General features: G+C 44.0%; 2 protein-coding genes across 4 annotated transcripts; both read right to left on the bottom strand.

Annotated features, from left to right (window-relative positions):
- Positions 1-95: 95 nt before the first annotated feature.
- LOC106656907 (protein mesh) lies at positions 96-8,231 on the bottom strand. The gene is made up of 9 exons (XM_014378081.2): positions 7,897-8,231; positions 6,316-6,557; positions 5,513-6,185; positions 3,624-4,224; positions 3,258-3,539; positions 2,717-3,186; positions 1,529-2,251; positions 1,260-1,442; positions 96-1,130 (listed from the first exon to the last, which is right to left on the bottom strand). The coding sequence occupies exons 1-9, from the start codon at positions 8,078-8,080 to the stop codon at positions 457-459; spliced, it is 4,032 nt and encodes a 1,343-aa protein (XP_014233567.1). The 5' UTR covers positions 8,081-8,231; the 3' UTR covers positions 96-456.
- Positions 8,232-8,813: 582 nt separating this feature from the next.
- Positions 8,814-12,794, bottom strand: LOC106656934 (CCR4-NOT transcription complex subunit 7). Of its 3 annotated transcripts, XM_014378132.1 has the most exons (7): positions 12,475-12,794; positions 11,896-12,003; positions 10,571-10,756; positions 10,336-10,492; positions 9,985-10,261; positions 9,770-9,910; positions 8,814-9,692 (listed from the first exon to the last, which is right to left on the bottom strand). In XM_014378132.1, the coding sequence occupies exons 2-7, from the start codon at positions 11,909-11,911 to the stop codon at positions 9,564-9,566; spliced, it is 906 nt and encodes a 301-aa protein (XP_014233618.1). In that variant the 5' UTR covers positions 11,912-12,003; positions 12,475-12,794; the 3' UTR covers positions 8,814-9,563. The 3 variants fall into 3 exon arrangements, with proteins under 3 accessions (XP_014233618.1, XP_014233620.1, XP_023318759.1); XM_014378134.1 differs by lacking the exon at positions 11,896-12,003; XM_023462991.1 differs by lacking the exons at positions 11,896-12,003; positions 12,475-12,794 and adding an exon at positions 11,315-11,889.
- Positions 12,795-22,580: the final 9,786 nt, after the last annotated feature.

Raw genomic sequence — 22,580 nt, 5'->3', positions numbered from 1 at the left:
AAGGCAAATCCTGAAATCATTTAACAATGATGAGCGATCATCGTGCAATGTAAACCAATCGACACGACGCTGCCCAAAGCTCACAAAATGTTACGTATCGTTTGAAATTATAAAATTTTATTTTTCATATAAAATATTTACAAAGAATAAGTGTTAAAAGCTACAGGTACAATAAATCTATCGTAAGTCAAATCTACTACATCTAATTTTTTTTGTTTCGCTAAAAACGATGAAAAAAAAAGGTGAATGAAAGCGTCGTTTTATCATGCATTTATACTTTGAGATCTATATATGGTTTCATACTTATGAAATGAAAATGTAATAAACAATCCTTGGATTCGAATGATTTTGCATGGTATCAAATGCTCTAATGTAAATAAGGCACTTTTCCGCTCTCTTGAATGCCTACGCAGAATTACGATGCTTTATTAAGGTAATAGGAGTAAGATAAGGTCTCTAAACGGCGCTAGGTTTGATAGAGGCAAACTGCGCCAAGCCCATGGTCCCAGGAACGTAGGGCGAGGCGGCGGGAATGCCGAGGCCTGGAGCATCCATTGGCCGTTGCTGTTGCTGCGGTCTCCTCGACGAGACCGACGAAGCGGCCGCTTGGCTCATCTCGGGGCTGCTGTTGATGCTGGCCTGGTCCACCACATTGACCGGGCTGGGTCTATTGCTGGCCGGCCGTCTGAGCGCAGCGGGCAGGTCGTTCTCCTTCAGATCCCACTCCTTGTCCTCGAACTCGATGTCGGGCTTGCCGGGCAGCGGCTCGTTGGTCCTGTAGACGCCCTCGTAGCGTCGCCTCTGGCGCAGCGAGTCGAGCTTCGCAGCCGGATCGCTGTTGGGACTGCTCGAGTCCGTCTCCTGGATCGGCTGCTTCTGCTCCTGGAGCTGCAGGCTCGGCGACGAGGCGTCGTCCTGCATTTGCTGCTGCTGCTGCTGCTGACGCTGCTGCTGTTGCTGCGACGAGTAGGAGCTGCCCCAGGGTAATCTGGCCAAGTAGCTGCCCGATTCGGAGCCGGAGCCCCTCATCAAGAACCAGATGACGAGGGCTAAGAGGCTGACCGGCAGACCGATCGACACGATGATGCCGATGGCCTTCCAGGCGACGCGCTGCGCGTACTCGATCTGGCCTGTTGAACGGCATTAACAAAATTAAAAATAAAAATAGCTGCGACTCATCCAATTTCGCCGGAAGCGAAGTAAGTCCGCTGCATCGTGCTATTATCATAATGTAATAAAGAAGGAGAGGCAAAACTCACGCAAACACTCGGTGTATCCGTAGATCGGCACGTCCCAGCGACCGTCCGGCATGCAGATGCGTCTCGCGTCGCCGATGAGCACGAAGTGCTCGTTGCACTGGAACGTCACCTTGGTACCGGGCACGAACAGGAAGTTGGACTTCATGCCGAAGCGCGGAGTCTCGAGGATGCCGCAGGATATGACTATTGGGGTTGGCCACAATAACGAATTAAATTAAATATTCTCGTGTTTATATGTATTGAAAAATATGGTACTCGATTGCACTTACTTATCCGCTGATTGGTCTCGCGTATGTGGGTAAAGCTGTCGTAGAAGTCCTTGGTGGTCACGGCCATGTCGCGATTCAGGGTCAGCGCGTAATCGTACTGGCACTGATAGCAGTCGCCGCACAGATCCTGAGCTCTCTGCTTGTCTATGCTTCTGTTGTTGGGTAAAATGTCGTTGATGTTTCTCCGCCACTCGGGCTGGAAGGTGCCGTTGCCGTTGTAGCCGACGCTGTCGAGGCCGTACTCGGGCTGGAACAGCGACACGCCCCGGCCGGTCTTCTCGTCGGACTTGCGGCTCACCATCCATTTCATGGCGAAGTTCAGGTCGACCTCCCGGAACTGGTCCTGCTTGTCACCCGATATCGTGACCGGGGCTACGGTGCCGTCCGGATTCGTGAAGTCGTCGAGGATGTCGTAGCTCCAATTGCCGAGCAGGCCGCGCGTCTTGTTCATGTAGGTCCAGGGCAGATAGACGCGCACCGACATGAAGCCGTTGCGCTCCAGTACCTCGATACCGGCCCCCGTGTCGAACATGATCACGACCTCGCTCTGGTTGAGGATGTAGGGCGGCGTGTAGACGACGATGTTGCCGAAGTGCTGGTACTTGAGGGACTGGCGATCGAAGTAGACCTTGCGACCGCCGACCATCACGTCGAGATGGTAGCGCCACTGCGAGTGGGTCGGGCGTAGCTTTACCTCCACGGTCTGCGAGCTGTTGCACTGGGCTGTTGACACAGAAATACATAATTTAAGAAACTAATTATGCTAATTACACGAGCTTTTTATATAAATTTTCATAAGATCGTGAGTAAGATCTCACGTTCGATTCTTAATCAAATCAAAAGCCCTAAATTTGATAGTAAGTTCGGTAGTAAGAGCTTCCATAAGACCGTATTTAAAGTCTCACCCGTCAACTTGACTTTTTTCTCAATACTTTTGATCGAAAATCTTACAAGACGGCCACAAGTTCTTACGTAAGTTCCAACGTTCTTATTAACGTGAGTTCCAACTAAAGATTTTACTCTCGCATTCAGAGCTTTCAAGTTAAGCCAGTTCCTACGTAAGAACTTTTAGTATCGATTATGAAAAGTAAGATTTTACAAAAAGATTTTTTCATCAAAAAAGCGCTCAAGAGCTTTTTCCATATTTTCATTGGTCAATAAGCAAATAAAGTCAATGGAATGACGTACCTGCGACGGCGGTGAGTTGGGTGGCGCGCACCTCCCCGTAAATGTTCTCCGGCACCTGCTTGAATCTGCCCTGTATGTCGAGCTTGTGCTTGTTGTCGTCGACCTTGACCAGCACGAACTCGCCCTGACGATTGAACGTGTACTCGAGGCCGTCGAAGGTGACGATGTGCGGATCGCCGAAGACCGTGGCGACGGCCGGGGCCTGATAGGCGATGCAGTCCTGGGAGGGACGCAGCTCGAAGCGATAGGTCTCGCAGCCCACGGACTGCTCCTCCTGCCAGAAGCAGCAGGTGTGCAGCGCGGTCATGTCGTGGTACCAGTGCGACAGGGTGGGTACCTTGTTGGCCTCGTTCCAGGGCAGCAGGCCGAGATTGTGCGAGCGCCGCGGTCGAGAGCCCCATTTTTGATCGTAGGACAGCATCAGCATGTGGTTGCGGTCGTAGCAGCACTGCTGCTCGGCACCCTCGTTACTGTGATTAAATTGGATCGAATATAAATCGTTATCGCAGCAAGTTGATAATTTAGTTGCGTTTATACTGACTTTGGCGAGCCCGTTGTGACGCAGTGAATGGCGCCCTTGTTGTAGATGCAGGACGGCGCCACGTTCATGTCGCAGTGCTGGTCGGGCAGGAAGCGACCCTTGTCGTTGAGGGCGTGCTCGAGGGTGCACGGGCAGAGAGACACTTCGTGGGCGAAATTTTTGAGGTAGCGATCGCGCTCGATCCACTGATCGCAGAGGCGCTTCGGCCAGTTCTGACCGTACATCCTCGTCCACTGGGGGTTGAAGTACCAAGCCAGAGGGATCGGCTCGCTCCACAGGACGCTTGGGGGTAACGATTTTTAGATTAGATCATGGCATTTTTGAAATTTTTGCTGCTCGTAAGGATTTTAGTTTGCAGTAACTTACGGTGTCAAAGCGAGATCGTTGTAATTGTGGGGGTTGGTGAGATTGATTTGAAGAAAACCGAACTGCATGTCGTTGTTTCGCACGTTCATGCGATCTCTGAAATTTTGAGGCGTGATCGTGTATCGTCCGTTATTGACTGTGCTATCCTCGATCATATCGATGAACTCGAGCTCGGGCCTGATGATGGTCTCGCGATAGCCCCACAGCGAGATCTGCACGAGGGCGTTCAAATTGCTGGTCAAATTGTAGGCGTTCCAGCTGATCTTGATCTCCTCGGGGGCGCGCTCGAACACCATGCGATTGTCCTCGAAGAAGATCTTCTTAGTGGCGGTGGCGGGGGTCTCGACGAAGTATCGGCCCTTCCAGTTGAAGCCGCCCTCGTTGATGGCCACGGCGAGCCTGATGTAGCCCTCCATCTTGACGAAGGGCTGTATGCAGATGGCGCGACTCGTGTCCACCACGGTCCCGACGACCTCCTCGGTCTCGAAACGGCAGATGACCTTGTCGTTGGGCTGGAAGCACGGCCCGGTGATGTTTACCACGGTGCCGCCCAACATGTTGCCGCTTTCAGGGGCGAAGACGAGAGGAAGATCGGTACCGGCTGCCAAATTCAAATGGTTGCAATTGGTATTCGAGCGAGTTTTTGTCAAAGTTCATCACACGAACTTACAAACGATTTTATATGCCATTTTACGAATAGTAAGAGATCATAAAAGTTTTTACTCAAGGAATTAAGTAAAAATATAGTTGACTCAAAAGTTTTCAATATATCGCCGTTGCTTACGAGTAAAAACACACATCATCGAAGCGCCGTGAAAAAAAACACACCTCTTTGGATACCATGAAAAAAAACACACCTCTTTGGAACGCTGCGAAAAAAAAACACACCTCATCGGAGCGCTGCGAAAAAAAACACACCTCTTCGGAGCGCTGCGAAAAAAAACACACCTCATAGAATGCCATGAAAAAAAACACAGCACATTGGATGCCGCGAAAAAAAACACAGCTCATTGGATGCCGCGAAAAAAAACACAGCTCACTGGATGCCGCGAAAAAAAAACACACCGAATCGAATTTTGTTGCGTTTTTATTCTGCTGTGTTTTTTTTCGTGGCGTCCAATGAGGTGTGTTTTTTTTCGCGGCATCCAATGAGCTGTGTTTTTTTTCACGGTATCCAATGTGCTGTGTTTTTTTTTCATGGCATTCAATGAGGTGTGTTTTTTTTCGTGGCGCTCCGATGAGGTGTGTTTTTTTTCACAGCATTTAATGAGCTGTGTTTTTTTTCGGGGCATTTTATCAGTATGTTTTTTTTCGTAGAGTTTTTCACTGTGTTTTTACTCGTAAGCAACGGCGATATATATAGATGGACAGATGGTTCCAGATTATATGTGCTGATTTTTTCACATATCCCAATGTAAGAGATGACAATTTAAAACCCAATGGCTTAAGTGCAGCTAATGGATATAAAAATCGAAACTCTACGAAAGATGTACAATATTTCGGGTTAAAAGATCATTACCCCAAAACCAAAATATTTTACAAGCTCTTTGTGGAATTTAGATTTTTATTTCTATTAGATGCCATTATTTTTTATAAAAGCAATTAGTTTCTTAATTGCATCCCTGTCATTGAGACAAGTGAGAAAATCAACACACAATCATGGGTTTTTTTTATTGTCTACAGGTTTAATAAGAGTCATGTCTTGTGCACAAACTCAAGTTAAAACTATTCAAAATTAATTGTGAAAATTAATTATTTCTCGAAGAAAGGATCAATGTAGTTTATTAAGAAAGGATTGTTGTAACTTTCTTCTTTTTTTTTATCAATATTTCAAATGAAAATGTCAGCGAAGACATTTATTAGATAATGAAATGTAAAATTTGACTCACATATATCCTTGTTGCAGTTGCCCAACATGATCTTCTCATCTATGCGGAAGATGTGCCTGCCGGGGAAGCCGTTGGCCCAGCCGCGACTCGGCAGATCGCGAATCGTCATCTGCTGCGAGTACGGATAGTAGGAGTAGGCGCCCGTGCCGTTGCCGGCGTTGAAGCCCACGTAGGCGGGCGTGCCACCCTCTCCACCGGTGGTGTCGCCGCCCGCCTCGGTGTGCGACGACCACTGCAGATTGAGGTAGTTGAACATGGCGTAGGTGTAGACCTCGTCGGTGGCCAGCACCAGCTGGAACGTGTTGGTCTTGTAGAGCGAGACGTCGATGCCGCCGGCGAACGACATGTTCTTCCAGGTGACGATGACCGCGTGCTTGGGCTCGAACGAGTCGGCCCCGACGACGCCCTCGCGTATGTCCCACATGAGGCGCTCGCGCATCTCCACGCCGAACTGATCGGTGCGCTTTTGCAGATCGCGCTCCATGCGGAAGTAGACGCCGGGCTTGCGTTGGTCCGAGTCGGTGGGCTTGACGTTACCGATGCGACACTTGCTGAAGAAGGGCCCGATGAACGACGGGTCGTTGGATTTCGGCCAGTCGGAGATCGGGAAATTCAGCGGATACGTGTAGTGCTCGGGCGGGTCGCTGAATTCCAGGAAGCCGTTCATCGATAGCTGCACTCGGCGAGAGCCACAAAATATATTAGTCATCGATAATAGAGGCTCGAGCGACGCATTAATCATCGATAATTATTTAAGCAAGAAAAAGAGGATGAGATAATGCCCGCCGGAAGCGGTTACTAACTCTCGTGTAATTGAAGCGGAAGCCGAAGAACGGCAGCTGGAAGTTGAAGTTCTTGTGGAGCTGCGGCATGGAGTTGTGTATGTCCGTCTGGTAATCGCCGTAGTTGTTGTCGCCGCCCTTGTCGAAGTACCAGTACATGAACTCGGCGCGAATCTCGCGCAGCCTCGACTCCATGATGTTGTAGTTCGAGGGGTAGTGCTGGGGCTTGGGCGCGTAACGATACGCCTCGGGATCTTTCGAGTCTGTTGGCAAAATTGCGGATCCTTTTTATGTTTTGTTCATTCTTTACATCGATGCAAAATATTTCTTATTTTCACCATTTTTCACCGAAATGTTTTATTGGAGATAACAGATTAATTTAATTGCTACTTTGATTTTTTAGACTCGATGAAAAATCTAATTCAATAGTCCAAAAAACCCATTCGAGAATCGATCGGCAACGTGTTATAATTTTAAATCCGTATATTGATTCGTACCACTGATAAAATAGGAGAGCCTATGTTTATTCAAGGTAAAAAGTGTCGCGACCATGTATAGTAATATCATCGAATTGATTTTTTTTGTTATCTTTCATGGAACACTTGCTCAATAGATTTTTTAGACAACAGGTTTCTCCTATTACTGTGCGAGTTCAATGAACTCTTGATCAATCTGATATCATGATTCATGAGATTGAAAGTCATTTCCGAAACCTCGAGAGTTCATAAAAATAAGATGAAAATGCATCATCGGCATCTCTGACTAATCAAAGCATTCCAGGAGTACTGCATCAACGAAAATACAATAGCCGCGTGTAAATACGACGCGTGTAATAAGTGTTATTATCCGGCATATAGAGATAGGCCTACGTGAATCATTCAGAAAACCAATTCATCGCTCGCGAAACTCGTTCGCAAAGCACAGAGTTGCTATATACCGCTGCCTGATAATGATGAAAAACTTGAAAGCTGATAATGTACGCGTGTGTACACAAGAGGTGCGCGCCCGAACGAGGCGACGACTACGACGATGCGATGAGATCGCGATGTAGCCGCGCGATAGCGTGAAAAATGTAACGAAGAGAAAAAAGAATCCTATGTATCTCCGCATTGACATATCGCAAATATAACGTACGTACGCCATTATATTTCGCGAAAAGAGCGACCGGCCTCCCCGATTAAACATTCGCACGTTAAAAAAAATGTTTGTACACGCGCGTAAATACGCACAAATACTTTGATCGGCATTGGCATGTATAGAGGTGCATCATGCGGACGCCAAATATACGTAGCAACTTTACGATCTCGAGTAAATATAAATACATAAAATATAATGCAATGCAAATAAAGGCGTTTGACCGAATAAAATATTTGTCAATTCGGACGCAGCGGCCGATCGATTGATGATTTTTTTTTTTTTTTTTCATTGATTTTTTTATCGTGTTTATTTTTCAAGCGCAAACGACAAAATACACCCAAGAAACAATAACGATTTTGCCGCGACTGAATAATATAACGCATCCGCGGAAAGGCGTGGTCACGCGCGCCATCGAAAATCGAAGGTAAAGAAAAATAAAATAAAAGTAGGTTCTGGTTTATTTACCGTATCTGGGATAATTGTCCTCGTAGGTGTTGTAGCCGCCCGGATTGTACAGCCTCGCCGAGGCCTCGGCGACGGATTCGCGCGATCGCTGCATGTCGTACTGCTCCTGGGCGGCATTGTCCCGAATAATCGCACAACCGATCACCAGCAACAGGACGAGACTCGTCCCGCTCCACTCCCGCATTTTTATACTTTATTCTTATTATTTCGAAATCGAATCGCGGAAAAATCTTTTCTGTTTGATCAAAACTTTTTTCCCAACTCTTTCTCGAGCCGACGTAGCCAAGTGTTGTAACCTTCGGCTGCGGTCAGCTTTTCGCGAGTGTCGAGCTCGCCGATCAAATCGAAACTGCCAAGCCACCGCGTCAAGGTACTATATACTACAGGTGTCTAAGTGAGTACGTATTGTGCTATCAAAAAAATTTTCTACGCCATGTTACAACAATATGCGCGAGATAAGGCTCAAAAAACTAGCACGTATATGGTACAAGTCCGTATAACTCTTTCTCTGTCTCTCACTGTGCCTCCGACTCCCTCCGCAGAAGCAACAGATAGGTAAGATAAGGAAGCGGCGGCTTATCTCTCGGCGTTTTCGTTGGTGTATGTACTCATCGTCAGGTGTTATTATACAAGATGTCATATACACTCTTACACGAGCGATGACCCAGTTAGTGAAATTTTTTTCTTCTCCCATTTTTTTTTTTATTTTTTTACGACTCCGCGTCCGCCCTTCCGTTATTACGGAACCGGGATGACACTTCCGAGACTCTCTTTTCTGTTTGTTCGGAACTTCTCCTTTTTTTCTAACGTAACTTAACGGTTATCTAATTGTATACTTGCTTTTCGAAAGTGTAAATTGAATTCAAGAAGGACAGAGAGAGACAGAGACAAAAAATAAGGAAGAAACAAACACGTCATCTCCTTGTCTAAGGGCAGTGTGATGAATCACATTTTATTCAATTTTTTTTTTGATGTATGAAATTTTAGAAACAAAATGTACAAGTATACTTTTTCACAATGTTACAAAGGTCCAAATTGTTTTTAATAAATTTGAAATTTTAGATTTTATAATCGAGTCGTTTCGAAGGTCCCTGAATGTACACATGTGTGCTGTGTTACATTCACTGTACACTTGTTTTGAGCATAACGGACTGACACCTAGGCGTTCGAAACGACACATAGTCAATTGTAATACGATTTTAACACGTGTTTACAATAAAGTAAATGTCGGTTTCTTTTTCAAGCAGCTTCAAAGACTTAAAACTTTATGAAAAAAATACAACTACGACGAAAAAAGTCGTAGGTTTTCATCAAAATATTCACTTTTTTGCTTTCTGAGGCGGAAGCAAAAGCTTAGCTTTTACACATTTTTCTTAAATTAATCGCATTAACAACATATAAAACTACATTTCATTCAAAGAGTCAAAGTTATGCGTAGAATATTATAAAATTCATTCATTTTTTTGTCATCTATGGTACTTCACATGCGAAGGAGAATATACAATGCTCATTATTTGTATTAGAAAAAAGTTTTAAAACTTAAAAAAATGAATTGTACACCCATCAACAAATGACACTTCTATTACACTTCATAAATAAAAATTTTCTTTTTTAGATTATTTTCGTTTTTCGTAATAAAACGAATTATCTGCGTACTCTCTCGATTATTACGTCGAAGTGGAATTGTCTCCATTTGTATCAATATAACCGGCAGAACCATTGAATATCATTGCTGATCCCAGTCCGTACAAGTGACCGGCATACTTGGCATCATCTATGTTATCTTCGAAGAACATCTTGAAATTCAAAAAGTTATTTATTATAATATTGAATAATTATTTCATGAGAAAAATAAAATAATTCGATAATTTACCTCACGCATTTTAAAAAATACCATTCCTGTTAGTAAAGCATCAGATCCAGCTTGATGCTGTGGTCCGACCCTTTTGATATCTAGTTCTTCAGCTACCTCCTGTAAACCCCCTTTCAAATTTTTACAAGATTTCATTAGGTACTGAAAAAAAAACCAAAATATTTTTTAAAATGTTTTTTCGAGTGATATATATTTCCTTTTAATTGCTTAATTACCTTTACATCATAAATTGTTGGAAAATACAACCTCAAGATTTCAAAGAATTCACTTTCACTTTCCGGTAAATTTTGATCGGTCAAAAGTTTCAGGAGATAACCAAAATCATATCCAGAATGGAATGAAAGCCATTTGACATCTTCAACCAAGACAACTCCAGATGACATCAATAACTCAGCAAACACCAATGGTTCTATACCTTCTTCTTCGTGCTTTTTAAATTGAATTCCACTGTTTTGTAACATGTCAATACTATCCTGAGCAAACATATCGTCACTGAAAATTTTAATAAGATTAAGTAACTGATCCATAGTTAAAATTCATTTAATGAATAATTTCAAAGTACTTACGTTAAACTGAACTTAAAATTGAATTGCCAAGTTGTAAAGCCTCTAGGCATGTTCCCCGATTCATCATAAAATGTCAAACCTAACTGAATAATTTTTAATAGATCTACGTTACACCTAAGCAATTGATATTGGTAATCCGCAGTAGTCCTGAATTCACCTACAGATTAAATTTAAATCATTAGAAATTAGAAAATACGAGTTTAAAATAAAAAACTTGGCAATTTTCAATTCTCACCAATAGGTCTTGCAACTACTCCTGGAAATTCAGTATCCATGGCAACAAATGGAAACTGTTGTACCACTATTCGAATAGTCTTGAACTCCTCTTCCAGATTATGATGCCAGACATCTCGTATCCCACATTCTTCATTGGTTGGCATGTTGGAGCCACTTTTTTGTTGCCCCAAAATATTGGGGCCTGCTAAAATGATAAATAATATATTGTACATAAAAAAGTATATTATTCCAAAGCATGATGACAACAACAATAACAATAATAATGATAAAAATAATAGTTACAACAAAAATATTAATAAATCAGGAAAGGCTATCAAATATAAACTGCATAATAGCATAACGAGCTAATCCAATGCGGAAAATTAATTGGGAAATGCTCTTGGGATCAGAACTGTCTATTATATTCTATATAATAATATTATAATTAATTATATTGTTCATAATCTATTTCCTTCAGTTAAATCAGTTTTGATTATAAAGAAAATACAATTTTAAAGAGACACATCTTTTTTGTTAATCTCCAATTTATATTGTAAATTAACCATACTCTAATAAAGCTTAGACACTAAGCTTATCCTGCTAGAGAAAGTTTTGAAATTGAAAAGGAAAACACAGTTTTATCAGTTGTCACTATAAATACAAATATTTCTATACTTGTATACTCTTTTTCTGTAAATTCTGTCACATAATTAATATATCCTTTAATTCATCTTAATACAAGAATAATTTCAGCTGTATAAACCTGTTATTTGCTCCTTTTCATCAAATTCACTTATTTGAGGTTCTGTAGGTGTTTGTGATTCACTAGATTCAATTGACCATAGTCTATTTAATAGCGGATGTCCTCCTGTTTTTTGTTGGACATCTAAGTGTTGCAATATTTGTGCATTGTCTTGTGCTTCTTGTGCACGTTGTGCCTGATGTGCCTGATGTGCCTCAAATGCCTGTTGATGTGCTTGTGCTATATGTGCTGCGTGATGGGGCCTATGTACATGAGCGTGTGTCATTCTTCGCATGTCATGCATTGGTATTTGCTGTACGTGTGTTGGCATGTGTGTGTGACGTGGTATGTGGTGTGGCATGGGCATACCCATGGGTCGCAACGATCCATTGTGCACATTATGAATTATGGGATATTGGATTGTTACTGGGTGAAATGTTGGTTGAACTGTATAACTGTTTTGTTGTTCAAAGCTCGGTGGTGATCTGACAAAGAACTGTCGATTGGGGCCGTTTCTTGGTATATGCATGGCTAGGTTTGATTTTACAAAACTCTACTACAACTTAACACTACGATAGCTGTTCAGCAAATGTGATCATTACCTGTAGCAGAGGGCATGAGAGTGGGCTCAATGCGTACAACAGCTTGAAGATAGTTATGCCAATGGTATTGTTATGCCTTTCGTTACCTTCATATCATCCTTCTCATTACTTGAATCAAAACAATAACATGTCCGTATCAATCTCAAATTGCAAAACATAATTGTTGTGCTTTTATTTTCATAACAGAATTTTAAAATTCAGAGCAAGTTTACAAATTTTGTAGCGTTGTCACAGCAGCAGAGCACGTCAGCAAGTGTGTGTTAATAAATATGTTTGTGACGCTCAAAATTTGTATCGTACATTGATTATTTTTAAGCGTAAAATGCACCAGCAAAACGACGTACGACGTATACACAGCACAGAATTCCCCAATGTATACACAACTTTGTATCATTTTTCTTTTTGAGGTTAGATTTACAACAACACAACGCACGTAAGCCACTCGTCGTCGTTTTGTCAAGCTGATATATAATCATTATAGATTACGGCAACGCTTTTCTTAAATCATCAATGAAAAACACGTCAACAAGAGTCCTACAAGATTCAAACAACAACGTATCAAGCGTTAGAGACACTTACCCATTTGACGTAAAAAAAAGAGAATAAGGCAAGCGTTGCGTTGGGCGAGACTCGGTCTCCAAAGGTCCCAGTGGCGCGTTGAACTCCTTGAATGAAAACGAATGCAAACGTATACAGAGAGCAACAACAGCGGGTGCAGGGCACTCGTCTCGTGCTCTTGTGGTGCACCCCCAGACGCGGAGAGATATTTAATATCAGCTCCCGAGGATGATGTGTACTACTGCTCGTCCCGCGGATCTACCGCGTGTACACACGCATACACGTTCGAGGGAGAAGCTTCGCTCGCTGAAATGCACCTCTAGACTATATACATATATATATAGAGACTCTGCTCTGTGGCAGACGGTAGCAGCAGTCGGCAGCAGTCGGCAGCAATCGCGGCGGTGCGTGCGGCGTTTTTCGAAACGGCGGCTCTGCGGGTACTGTGCGTTTACAACGACGTTGGTGTGAATGGATTGTCGAGAATATTAGTGTGCGTTTAGGTAAAAAGCCTAGACGAGCCTCCGCGCGTACAAAGTATACATACAAAGACGCCCAGTTATGCATGTATATACTTTTCTATGAGATGCTTAGCTTATAAAAAGCCGCTCATTGGTCGGTCATTTTTACTACACATGTGTGCATCTTTGTATGACATACGCACGAGAGAAAGTTTAAATTCTCGCATCCTTGCGTCTATTATATGTGTGTATATTACGAAAAAAAACAGGTTCATCGCAGCACTTGTCTTACAACACATGTGGCACACGCGTTGCCGTGAATTTCCGTTATACTGTGCTTTGTTCTTATGATGAAAAATGAAATGAAGATCTAATTAAGAGAAAGAGAGAGAAAGTAAAAATGTTGTATTTAGAACTTTAATAGGTTTCAACTGAACGTACTTTAATGGGGTTTTCTCGGTGTACAAAGAAGTTTCAATGTTTTCGATCTTCTCTTTTTTCTTTTGTCTTGTCTCTTTCGATTTTCGTCGAGAAAATGATTTATCGAGCGAATCATTGATTGAACGTTTATTGGCCTATATATCATAATACTGCTGAAATGTTTATGTTATTGTGTACTTCATTCATTATTTCAAAATATTGAAAAAATTAGCTGTCATCGACGACGCGCGCGCTCGGACGAGCAAGCCGTCGATTCAGTCATACGTACGTGATATCACGAACGATTACTCGTACGCCGATAACGAAATTTCCGTGAAATCTCACGTACGTACCGTTTTCGGATGCATTTGTGCCGCGACGAACTTGCGATAATGTATCATTCATTCAAATGATGTGTATATAATTAAAAAGCAATGGATCGTGACGGCCGGCAAAGCAGGTTTCATGCGGGTATAGTGTCAATTTGTAGGTTTTTTATTGGCATAATTTTACATTAAGTTGCCAGAACACATTTCTGTATACACAGAGAGAAAATATACGCGATTGAGGGCGGACGTGTATCAAGCAAGAATCGCCGGAATGCTTGCCTGGCTCAATCGCTGGCTGTCCGGCAATGATCGCCGGAGACTCCACGCTGGGACTTGAGTCGATCTACGGCCGCGCGGTATTATTTAGTCTAATCGCTAAATTTATAACTCACTGAAAAAGTGCCTGAATGCACTTAAAAAAATAAATGAATCCACCATTCCGACAGGAAATTGTCTCAGCTTTCCAATGGTACGATCAAATTTTCCGAAATTTTCATTTTTTCCCGAGAAAATCGCCAGGAAACCTTAAAAGTCGAATATCTCACAAAATAGTTTGACTCAAGTTCCAGCGTGCGAGCGACCAAAGCGACGCTAGAGTCTTCGGATATCATCGCCGGACAGCCAGCGATTGAGCCAGGCAAGCGTTCCGGCGATTCTTTTCTTGATACATGTCCTCCCTCAATCGCGTACATTTTCTCTCCGTGTATACATAGGTGGCGTGCGCACTAAATACAAATTTGTTTTCCTTAAGGGGTAACACCACTATAGGATTTTGGAAAATTGCTAAAATTTACGAATTTTTTGTGGGGGCCACGATGAATACTTTAATTTGAGACTTTGAGGACTAATAATACATGCAATGAACTATAAGAAAAAAATTTTTTTATTAGTTTTAGGCAGAGAATGGCGAAGATATCACAATTTTAGAAAATAGCGATTTTTTGACTGGCGGAAAGCTTTCTCGACTTCTGCGGCATCTAGAACAAAATTTCAAAAAAGGTCTTAAATTTAAATGCTTTTTCTAAGGAAGTACGTAGGATTTTAACACAAAAGTGAAAATTGTAAAAATTGCGTGTTTCTAAAAAAAATTTTCAAAAATTCGAGAAAATTCCCTCCGAATATTGTTTATAAAAATAAATAAAAATACATGTAATTAACTTATCGAAAAAATCCTACGTACTTTCCTTAGTAATCTTATTTTAAAGCTTCAGTTCAAATTTCAGCTCAATCGGTTCAATATTTTTCGAGATATCGTTCCACCAGTGCCGAAAAATATTGTTTCGAGAAAAACGCGTTTAAAGTTTTTTTGATATGAAATTCATATAAAACCTATGTATCACCTTTAATTGACGATCCCTGCACCATACAGTTGGCCTTCTATAGCAACCTCTACAGGTCGTTTTACATATTAAAAGCCACTTTTCACTCGTACAATAATGTAATTAGATGAAATTTTAGCGGCAGTGTTTGAATAGAAAAAATACTAAATTTATTGAAATTCGCCGATTTTGCGAAGATATGTTCATAAAGACCCTTCCACTTATATTGAAAACTAAGCATCTTATAACTTCGTCTCTCCTATAAAACTAATTTAGCATCATTCTACACACCCCAAGGGAGCTTTTTATGCAAAAAAAAAATCGTTTTTTGAAAATCCTAGAGTGGTGTTACCCCTTAAGGTTACATATAACAATTTAGTACATATCTCTTTCATATTTTAGATATTAATATTGGGTATTATGGATGCAACTGGTGCTTACATCCTGGTGTTTATGATGATGTAATGACTTATACTCTGCAAAATCATCCAATTTGTAAAAGAAATCATGAGAATACCATTGAATTAATGCTTAATACCGATATTGAGAACATAAATTATGGAATAAGATACGCTTCACCACTTATTAATTTACCGCATTTCAATATAATTGAAGGATTCATTCCTGATTACTTGTATTCATGCTTAGAAGGAGTTGCCAAACAGATGATATCCCTTTACCTAAAAAATGTTAGTATAGATACCATCAATGAATTGGATGCGTAATTGTATGATATACCTGCACCGAAACAAATTGGTAAACTGAGTCGACCGCTTAAAGATCGAGGAAAATGGAAAGCAAAAGTTTGGGAAAATTTCACTTTGTATTACAGCATTCCAATTTTAAGCGAAATTCTGGATATAAAAAAATTCAAACATTGGATCTTGTTTGTTCAGAGTATATATATATTGCTCAAAGACGAAATATCAGAGACAGAAATTAATGAAGCTGATGAAAAGATACATGAATTTGTTGCTGATATAGAATTTCACCATTCAAATAGATCTATGACGTATAACGTTCACTTGATGTTGCATTTAAGCTCCAGCGTATTTAGTTGGGGACCTTTAAGCACTCAATCCACATTCTGTTTCGAATTAGCAAATCGGTACATTTTGAATTCGATAAAATGTGCTCAGGGAGTAAAACAGCAAGTCGTAAGATACGTTAGCTTAAATCATAGTTTGCGACTTATTGAACAAAAAATACTTCCACTCGCAAGTAACACAACAGTCAGATTTTGTCAAAATATTCTTGCTCCAAAAGCACAAAATGTGTATTCCATGAGTGATATTCTTTATTTTGGAAAAAGTACTTATATTAGTTCTAGTTATCAACAAGACCATAACTTATCAGAAGATGCCAAAGAATATAAAAAAATAATAAAAGATTAGTGTTTATACAAATCGTATGAAAAATTCAAGGTCAGATCAAATAATTCTTACGCCATGCTTAAAGATGGAACTTTTAAAAGAATTAAAAGTTTTCTTGTAGATAAAAATGAAAATAAAGAAATTGTATTATATTATAAATTAAAAGTAAGTAATGAATTTGTACATACGAGGTCAGGCCAAGCCATAACTTTGGTTTCATCCGATTTCTACACAATTGAAGATGTGGATATTTTAGTTTCTTCAACTTCTTCTAAAAACATTTCTAAAATATGTGTTTTCGTGATTGTGAAAAATAATATGTACATCCGACCTGTTCTTAATAACTTGCATTATTAAAAAATCTCGAATAAACAGCATTAAAAACTAAATGATTTATGATTTATTCCTGTTGTACTTACCTGTACTTTTTATATTTGTTGAAAATTGTATAATTACAAATATTATTGTTTGAAAAAAAATTACTAGCTTAATAAGTACTTACATATTGATAAAAATGCATCCAAATGCGAAAAAAAATCTAGCTACTTAAATCCAACCTAAAAATTAATGGAGCCGGTAAAATGGGGAAGCCTGCGATTGAGAAACTTTAACAAAATACCGCATAATAGTTTTCCCGAGTTTGCTAAGTTTTTCAAATTTGAAACCTGAAAGATTACCTGATTCCATTGAAATTTAACATAGAATTTATCGATTGAACGTCAGATGATATATCATCTGATTATAATCATCTGACTTTTTTTAATAGGGCATTAAACTGTTTCATACCCTGCATTACATAATCCTTGTGACGTTGTGCCGCTGCAAACGTCGTCGCGTCGGCTGCGAAAAATAGATAATTAATAATGTTGGCGACGCCGATAATAATTGCGTGGTATCTTTGCAGGTACGCGCGAACAAAGGAACGAAGGTAGAGCCCGGCTCGCTCACCACAGTGGCACGCGATCGTAAACATTGCCGTGCTTACGTTCGCTTGGCCCGCCATTTGTGACGGTCGACTCCCCGTGTCCGCCGTCTACAAGGGCGTTCTCAAGGCCTGGCCGACTTTGTCGTTATACGACGCGCCAGACGAGCGACTGTTCGTCGCCGGCCAGGGTCCGGCTAGCTATATGGGGCGGGAGAACGCGAGATACTACCTCAGATGTCGCGGGTACGACTCTCTTCCTGGAGGGGACGTTGACAGGTATGGAGCGGGGACTCCTGCAACTGCAACACCGCACCTAGAAAAACACCTGTAATTGAGAAAATCTGCGAGAGAGAGAGGAAAGGAAAACGACGGGTCTTGAAATGATAAAACAGTGAATTTCGATTAAAACAAATATCCAACTTTATTGAAGCTACTCTGAATACTCATTCACACGGGCCGAAGCTCTCACACTCACAATCACACCTTGTCGCGGACGCGAGCTGCGTTGTCGTTCGGAGGGTCTATGCGAAGCGCGGTAATACCAATGGCTACTCACAGTATTCCTCGCTCTCGAGACTCGCGACCGCATGAGTAAACTCCGCGTCGCCGGGGTCCTAAGAGTTTCTGCTACTTTCCTCGTGGTCGTCTGTTGGCCACAGACGCGAACAGGGACGGTCCAGAAGGTCGAACTACGTCGCGTTGATGTCGATTTGGTGCGCCGCACGTCTCGCCAGCACACACGCTCGAGCACGTGGCCACCAACAGGGCTCGCGTACGCTCAGCTCTACACTGCTCAACGGTCGAATTACAAGAGTCGCGATCGTCTGCTAATTGGCTAATTATCTCTCGTGTCTGTAGCAGCTCCGGCTTCGCTGCGCGGGCCAAGCGAACGTAAACATGGCAATGTTCACGATCGCGCGCCACTGCGATGAGCGAGCCGGGCTCTACCTTCGCTCCTTTGTTCGCGCGTACCTGCAAAGATACCACGCAATTATTATCGGCGTCGCCAACATTATTAATTATCCATTTCTCGCAGCCGACGCGACGACGTTTGCAGCGGCACAACGTCACACCCCCTCTCTTACCTGCGACCTACCACGGTCGCGCCAAGGAAAGGAGTTGTCGTGCAAGCTCGAGGTAAAGCTCAGTGCAATTGCTTACCTTCGCCGCTTACGGCGCTGCCATTGAGCTTGAGAAGCTAGGAGGGTGACTCACCGGTGCAGCGGGGTCGCCTAGCTTCTTCTTCTTACTTTTCTCCTGCGACAAAAAATAAAACTGATTATCCCCCTGTTCGGGCTCTCTATCGGACGGGACCGGGGCCGCACGTCTTTTGGAGGGGGGCCCCTCTGACTTACCTGCGTTGGGACGTCTCGGAGGCCTTACGGCTGCCCGCATGACTTCCTCTCGGACCTCCCGACTCACATCGCCTAGATTTGCGGCCAGTTGGTTGAGGGTGGCGACCTACTCCATGGCACCTGATCCGGGCTGTGCAAGGACCTGTACGGCTGGAGGCATCGCGGCGTTCGGCTGTACGGCGGCAACCTGCGCCACGAGGGCCCTTTCTTCGACGTGGCGACGACCTGCCGCGGTGGTGACGATGGCCGGATCGGAGCCAAGGTCCGTGAGGGCCCAGCGGACGAGGTGACCGGAACTTCCACGATCTCCGTGATCGTTGCTGTTCGGTGGTGTGGTGGCGCGCGACGCCGCAAATCTTGAGGGCGATCGTCGTCCAGGCACCTCACGAGCGCGTGATGTCCGAGCAGGGGGTCCGTCCCGACTGGGTTGGCTCCGCATCCAACGCTGGTACCCTTCTCGGCACCGGGGACAGTCAGCCAGCGTGTTGACGTCTCGGCGCCCGCAGTTCCAGCAGTAGACGTGCTCGGGTGTTTGCTGGCACGCTCGTCATCCGTGAGTCGTGCTCCAGCAGATGAAGCAGCCGCCTTTCGGTGGCTCCACCCGAGCGTTACGCGGCATGTGTCGTCCGTCGAACACGGCGCCTCGTCGTTTCGGCTCGGTTTCTCGGAGGGAAGCTTGGTATTCCACTTCCCACCAAGGTTCTCCTCCCTTGTCCTCTCACCGAGCTGGTGCCACTTGGCCACGCGACGGGCAGCGGCCACGGCCCGCTCGTGGCGTTCCTGTTCCAGGCGTTCGCGCTGGCGAGCTTCCTCGGTGGCTCGGGCACGGTCGCTTCTCCGCTGCTCCTCGTCCGGGCGCTCGTGTTGACGGACCTCTGCAGTGACGTGGGCGCGTTCCTGCGGCTGCCGTTCTTCGGCACGTTGCTTGCGCAGAGGTGCCTCTTCGGTGGCTTCAGCGCGTCCTTGGCCACGGTGCGCTCCGTCGGTGGTGATGTTGGCCGGTGATTGTCGGCCTGTAGCGTTGGCCGAGGACGCAGCTTGTGCGGCCGCTCGCTTCGCGCGGACGAGGTCGGCCCTGTCCTTCGCCTCCAGGAGCCGCTGGAGTCGTTCCGGGTCATTGGACGGCGGTGAGATTGGAGCGTGAATTTGACCCCGGTTGAGAGCCTCGCCTAGCTTCTGCTCTCGCTCGATGGCCACGGTGAGTTTATCTCGACGTGCTTGTCGACCCTGGCCTTTTGACAGGCACAGGTTGTGCGGAGCAGGGAAATGGGGCAGTGGGTAGCGGGGTTCGGGCCAAGGAAAGGCACCCTCATCCACGCCTTCGTCCCAATCTTCGTCGTTAGCAGACGATCGCGACTCTTGTATTTTGACCGTTGAGCAGTGTAGAGCTGAGCGTACGCGAGCCCTGTTGAGTTTTTTTCATTGTTGAGTAGTTTTGTGCGGAGTATTCGTAGTCGAGCGTGTGTGAGAAGTGTGCAGTGAGTAATTGTTGAGTGCAGGTTGGTCTTGGTGCGTGTTGGTGAGAGTGAGAAGTTGGTGGCCACGTGCTCGAGCGTGTGTGCTGGCGAGACGTGCGGCGCACCAAATCGACATCAACGCGACGTAGTTCGACCTTCCGGACCGTCCCTGTTCGCGTCTGTGGCCAACAGACGACCACGAGGAAAGTAGCAGAAACTCTTAGGACCCCGGCGACGCGGAGTTTACTCATGCGGTCGCGAGTCTCGAGAGCGAGGAATACTGTGAGTAGCCATTGGTATTACCGCGCTTCGCATAGACCCTCCGAACGACAACGCAGCTCGCGTCCGCGACAAGGTGTGATTGTGAGTGTGAGAGCTTCGGCCCGTGTGAATGAGTATTCAGAGTAGCTTCAATAAAGTTGGATATTTGTTTTAATCGAAATTCACTGTTTTATCATTTCAAGACACGTCGTTTTCCTTTACTCTCTCTCTCGCGGATTTTCTCGTTTACAGGTGTTTTTCTAGGTGCAGTGTTGCAGTTGCAGGAGTCCCCGCTCCATACCTGTCGACGTCTCCTCCAGGAGGAGAGTCGTACCCGCGACATCTGAGGTAGTATCTCGCGTTCTCCCGCCCCATATAGCTAGCCGGACCCTGGCCGGCGACGAACAGTCGCTCGTCTGGCGCGTCGTATAACGACAAAGTCGGCCAGGCCTTGAGAACGCCCTTGTAGACGGCGGACACGGGGAGTGGACCGTCACATCCTTTATATTTATAATATAAAAAAGGATGTTTTAGTTTAAAGCGCATACTTCTAAAAGGAACTGTTTTTATCCCTATTTCATTATTTGTAAATCTAAGTAAAGAAAGATCTAAAAATCATGCTAGAACCAACATGGAATTTAACCTGATAATTAACGTATTACTTAAATGTATAGCTTATGTTTATATCAGGTATTGTTGTTATCTTTGTGAAAAAAACCGCTGCCAATTTATTGGCAAAGAGCTTCCTCATAAAAAATAATATTAACAAAAGGCATCGGTTATTAACTTGAAAATTCGTAATTTTGAATGTTGATTCACTGTCTAGTGTCCTAAGTACATTAGATCACGACCATCAGGACCTACATACATTTCTATGTTAGCCAAAAGGCCGAGAAAACAACAACTCATGAAGACATTTGTTGGTAATTCAATGTAGTTTCCAAATATATAAACCAAATTGTCCTACGAGGTCTGGTTCAAAATCTCGTTTTCAAGCCTATCACAGAGCTCCCTCTACGAGGAAGCAAAAAAACAACTTTTCATTTCGAGTCGTTAATTTTGAAAATATTCGGTGAATTTCTATTTTTTTGGTCTTAAATTAAAGTTTGACTGCTCTGCTTCCATTCTACCGTAAAAAAATATAAAAATTCCTTCATTTATACATAAAAAAAATCGAAAAAAAAATTTTTTTCAAAAAAAACCATTTTTCATCCCGATACAATGAAGCATAACTCTTTAACTACTCGGTGGATCCTAAAATAAGTTTTTGACGCTTCTTACGATACACAAATCCTTCAAAACGAGCCGAACAACTTCGCGCTGCGTGTCTCCGTTCAAAAGTTACACTGGTTCCAGACCACCAGACGTACATACACACACACACACAGCTCGTCCTGCTCCCAAAGCCAGGCAAGCCCCCAGACGAGCCGTCCTCGTATCGTCCGCTGTGCATGCTGGACACGGCGGGCAAGATTCTTGAGAGAATAATATGCGGTCGGCTGGAGGCTTATACAGAGAGACCTGGAGGCCTCTCGGAGCGACAGTATGGCTTCCGGAGGAGGCGATCGACGATTGATGCCATCGAAGACGTCATCTCCACCACACGAGAGACCATCGCCGGCAAAAGATGGCGCCGTGGCACCAAGAAGTACTGCGCCGTGGTGACACTCGACGTGAGGAATGCGTTTAATTCGGCCCGGTGGGACAACATCCTCACCGCCCTACGCCGATTGCTCGTACCCGATTACTTGCTGAGAATCATTTCCAGCTACTTCTCGGCAAGAGTGCTCGACTTCACCACGGACGATGGTCCGGAGTCCTACGAAGTCACAGCAGGTGTCCCTCAAGGGTCGGTCCTCGGGCCGATTTTGTGGAATGTCATGTACGACGCCATCCTGCGCCTCAACTTCGATGGCGATGTTCGTATCGTCGGCTTCGCGGACGACATCGCAGTGGTGGCTGTCGCCAAGCATCTGTGTCAGATCGAACATGACCTGAACGCTGCCATCTTACAGGTGCGAGGCGCGCTCCAGGCGCTCAGCTTGAATACAGCTGACCACAAGACGGAGGCTCTGCTCATCACAAGCAGGAAAAAGGAGGAAACCATCACCATCACGGTAGGCGACCACAGCATACGCTCGTCCCCCTCCATTCGCTACCTGGGCCTGCACATCGACGCCAAGCTGAAGTTCGACCACCACCTCCGAACAGTCAGCGCGAAGGCAGC

Source organism: Trichogramma pretiosum, unplaced genomic scaffold (genome assembly GCF_000599845.2).
Source record: "Trichogramma pretiosum strain Unisexual culture from Peru unplaced genomic scaffold, Tpre_2.0 scaffold14, whole genome shotgun sequence".
Taxonomy (NCBI): Eukaryota; Metazoa; Arthropoda; class Insecta; order Hymenoptera; family Trichogrammatidae; genus Trichogramma; species Trichogramma pretiosum.
The sequence above is the reverse complement of the archived record's forward strand: the minus strand, read 5'-3'. Positions and strand labels throughout refer to the sequence as shown.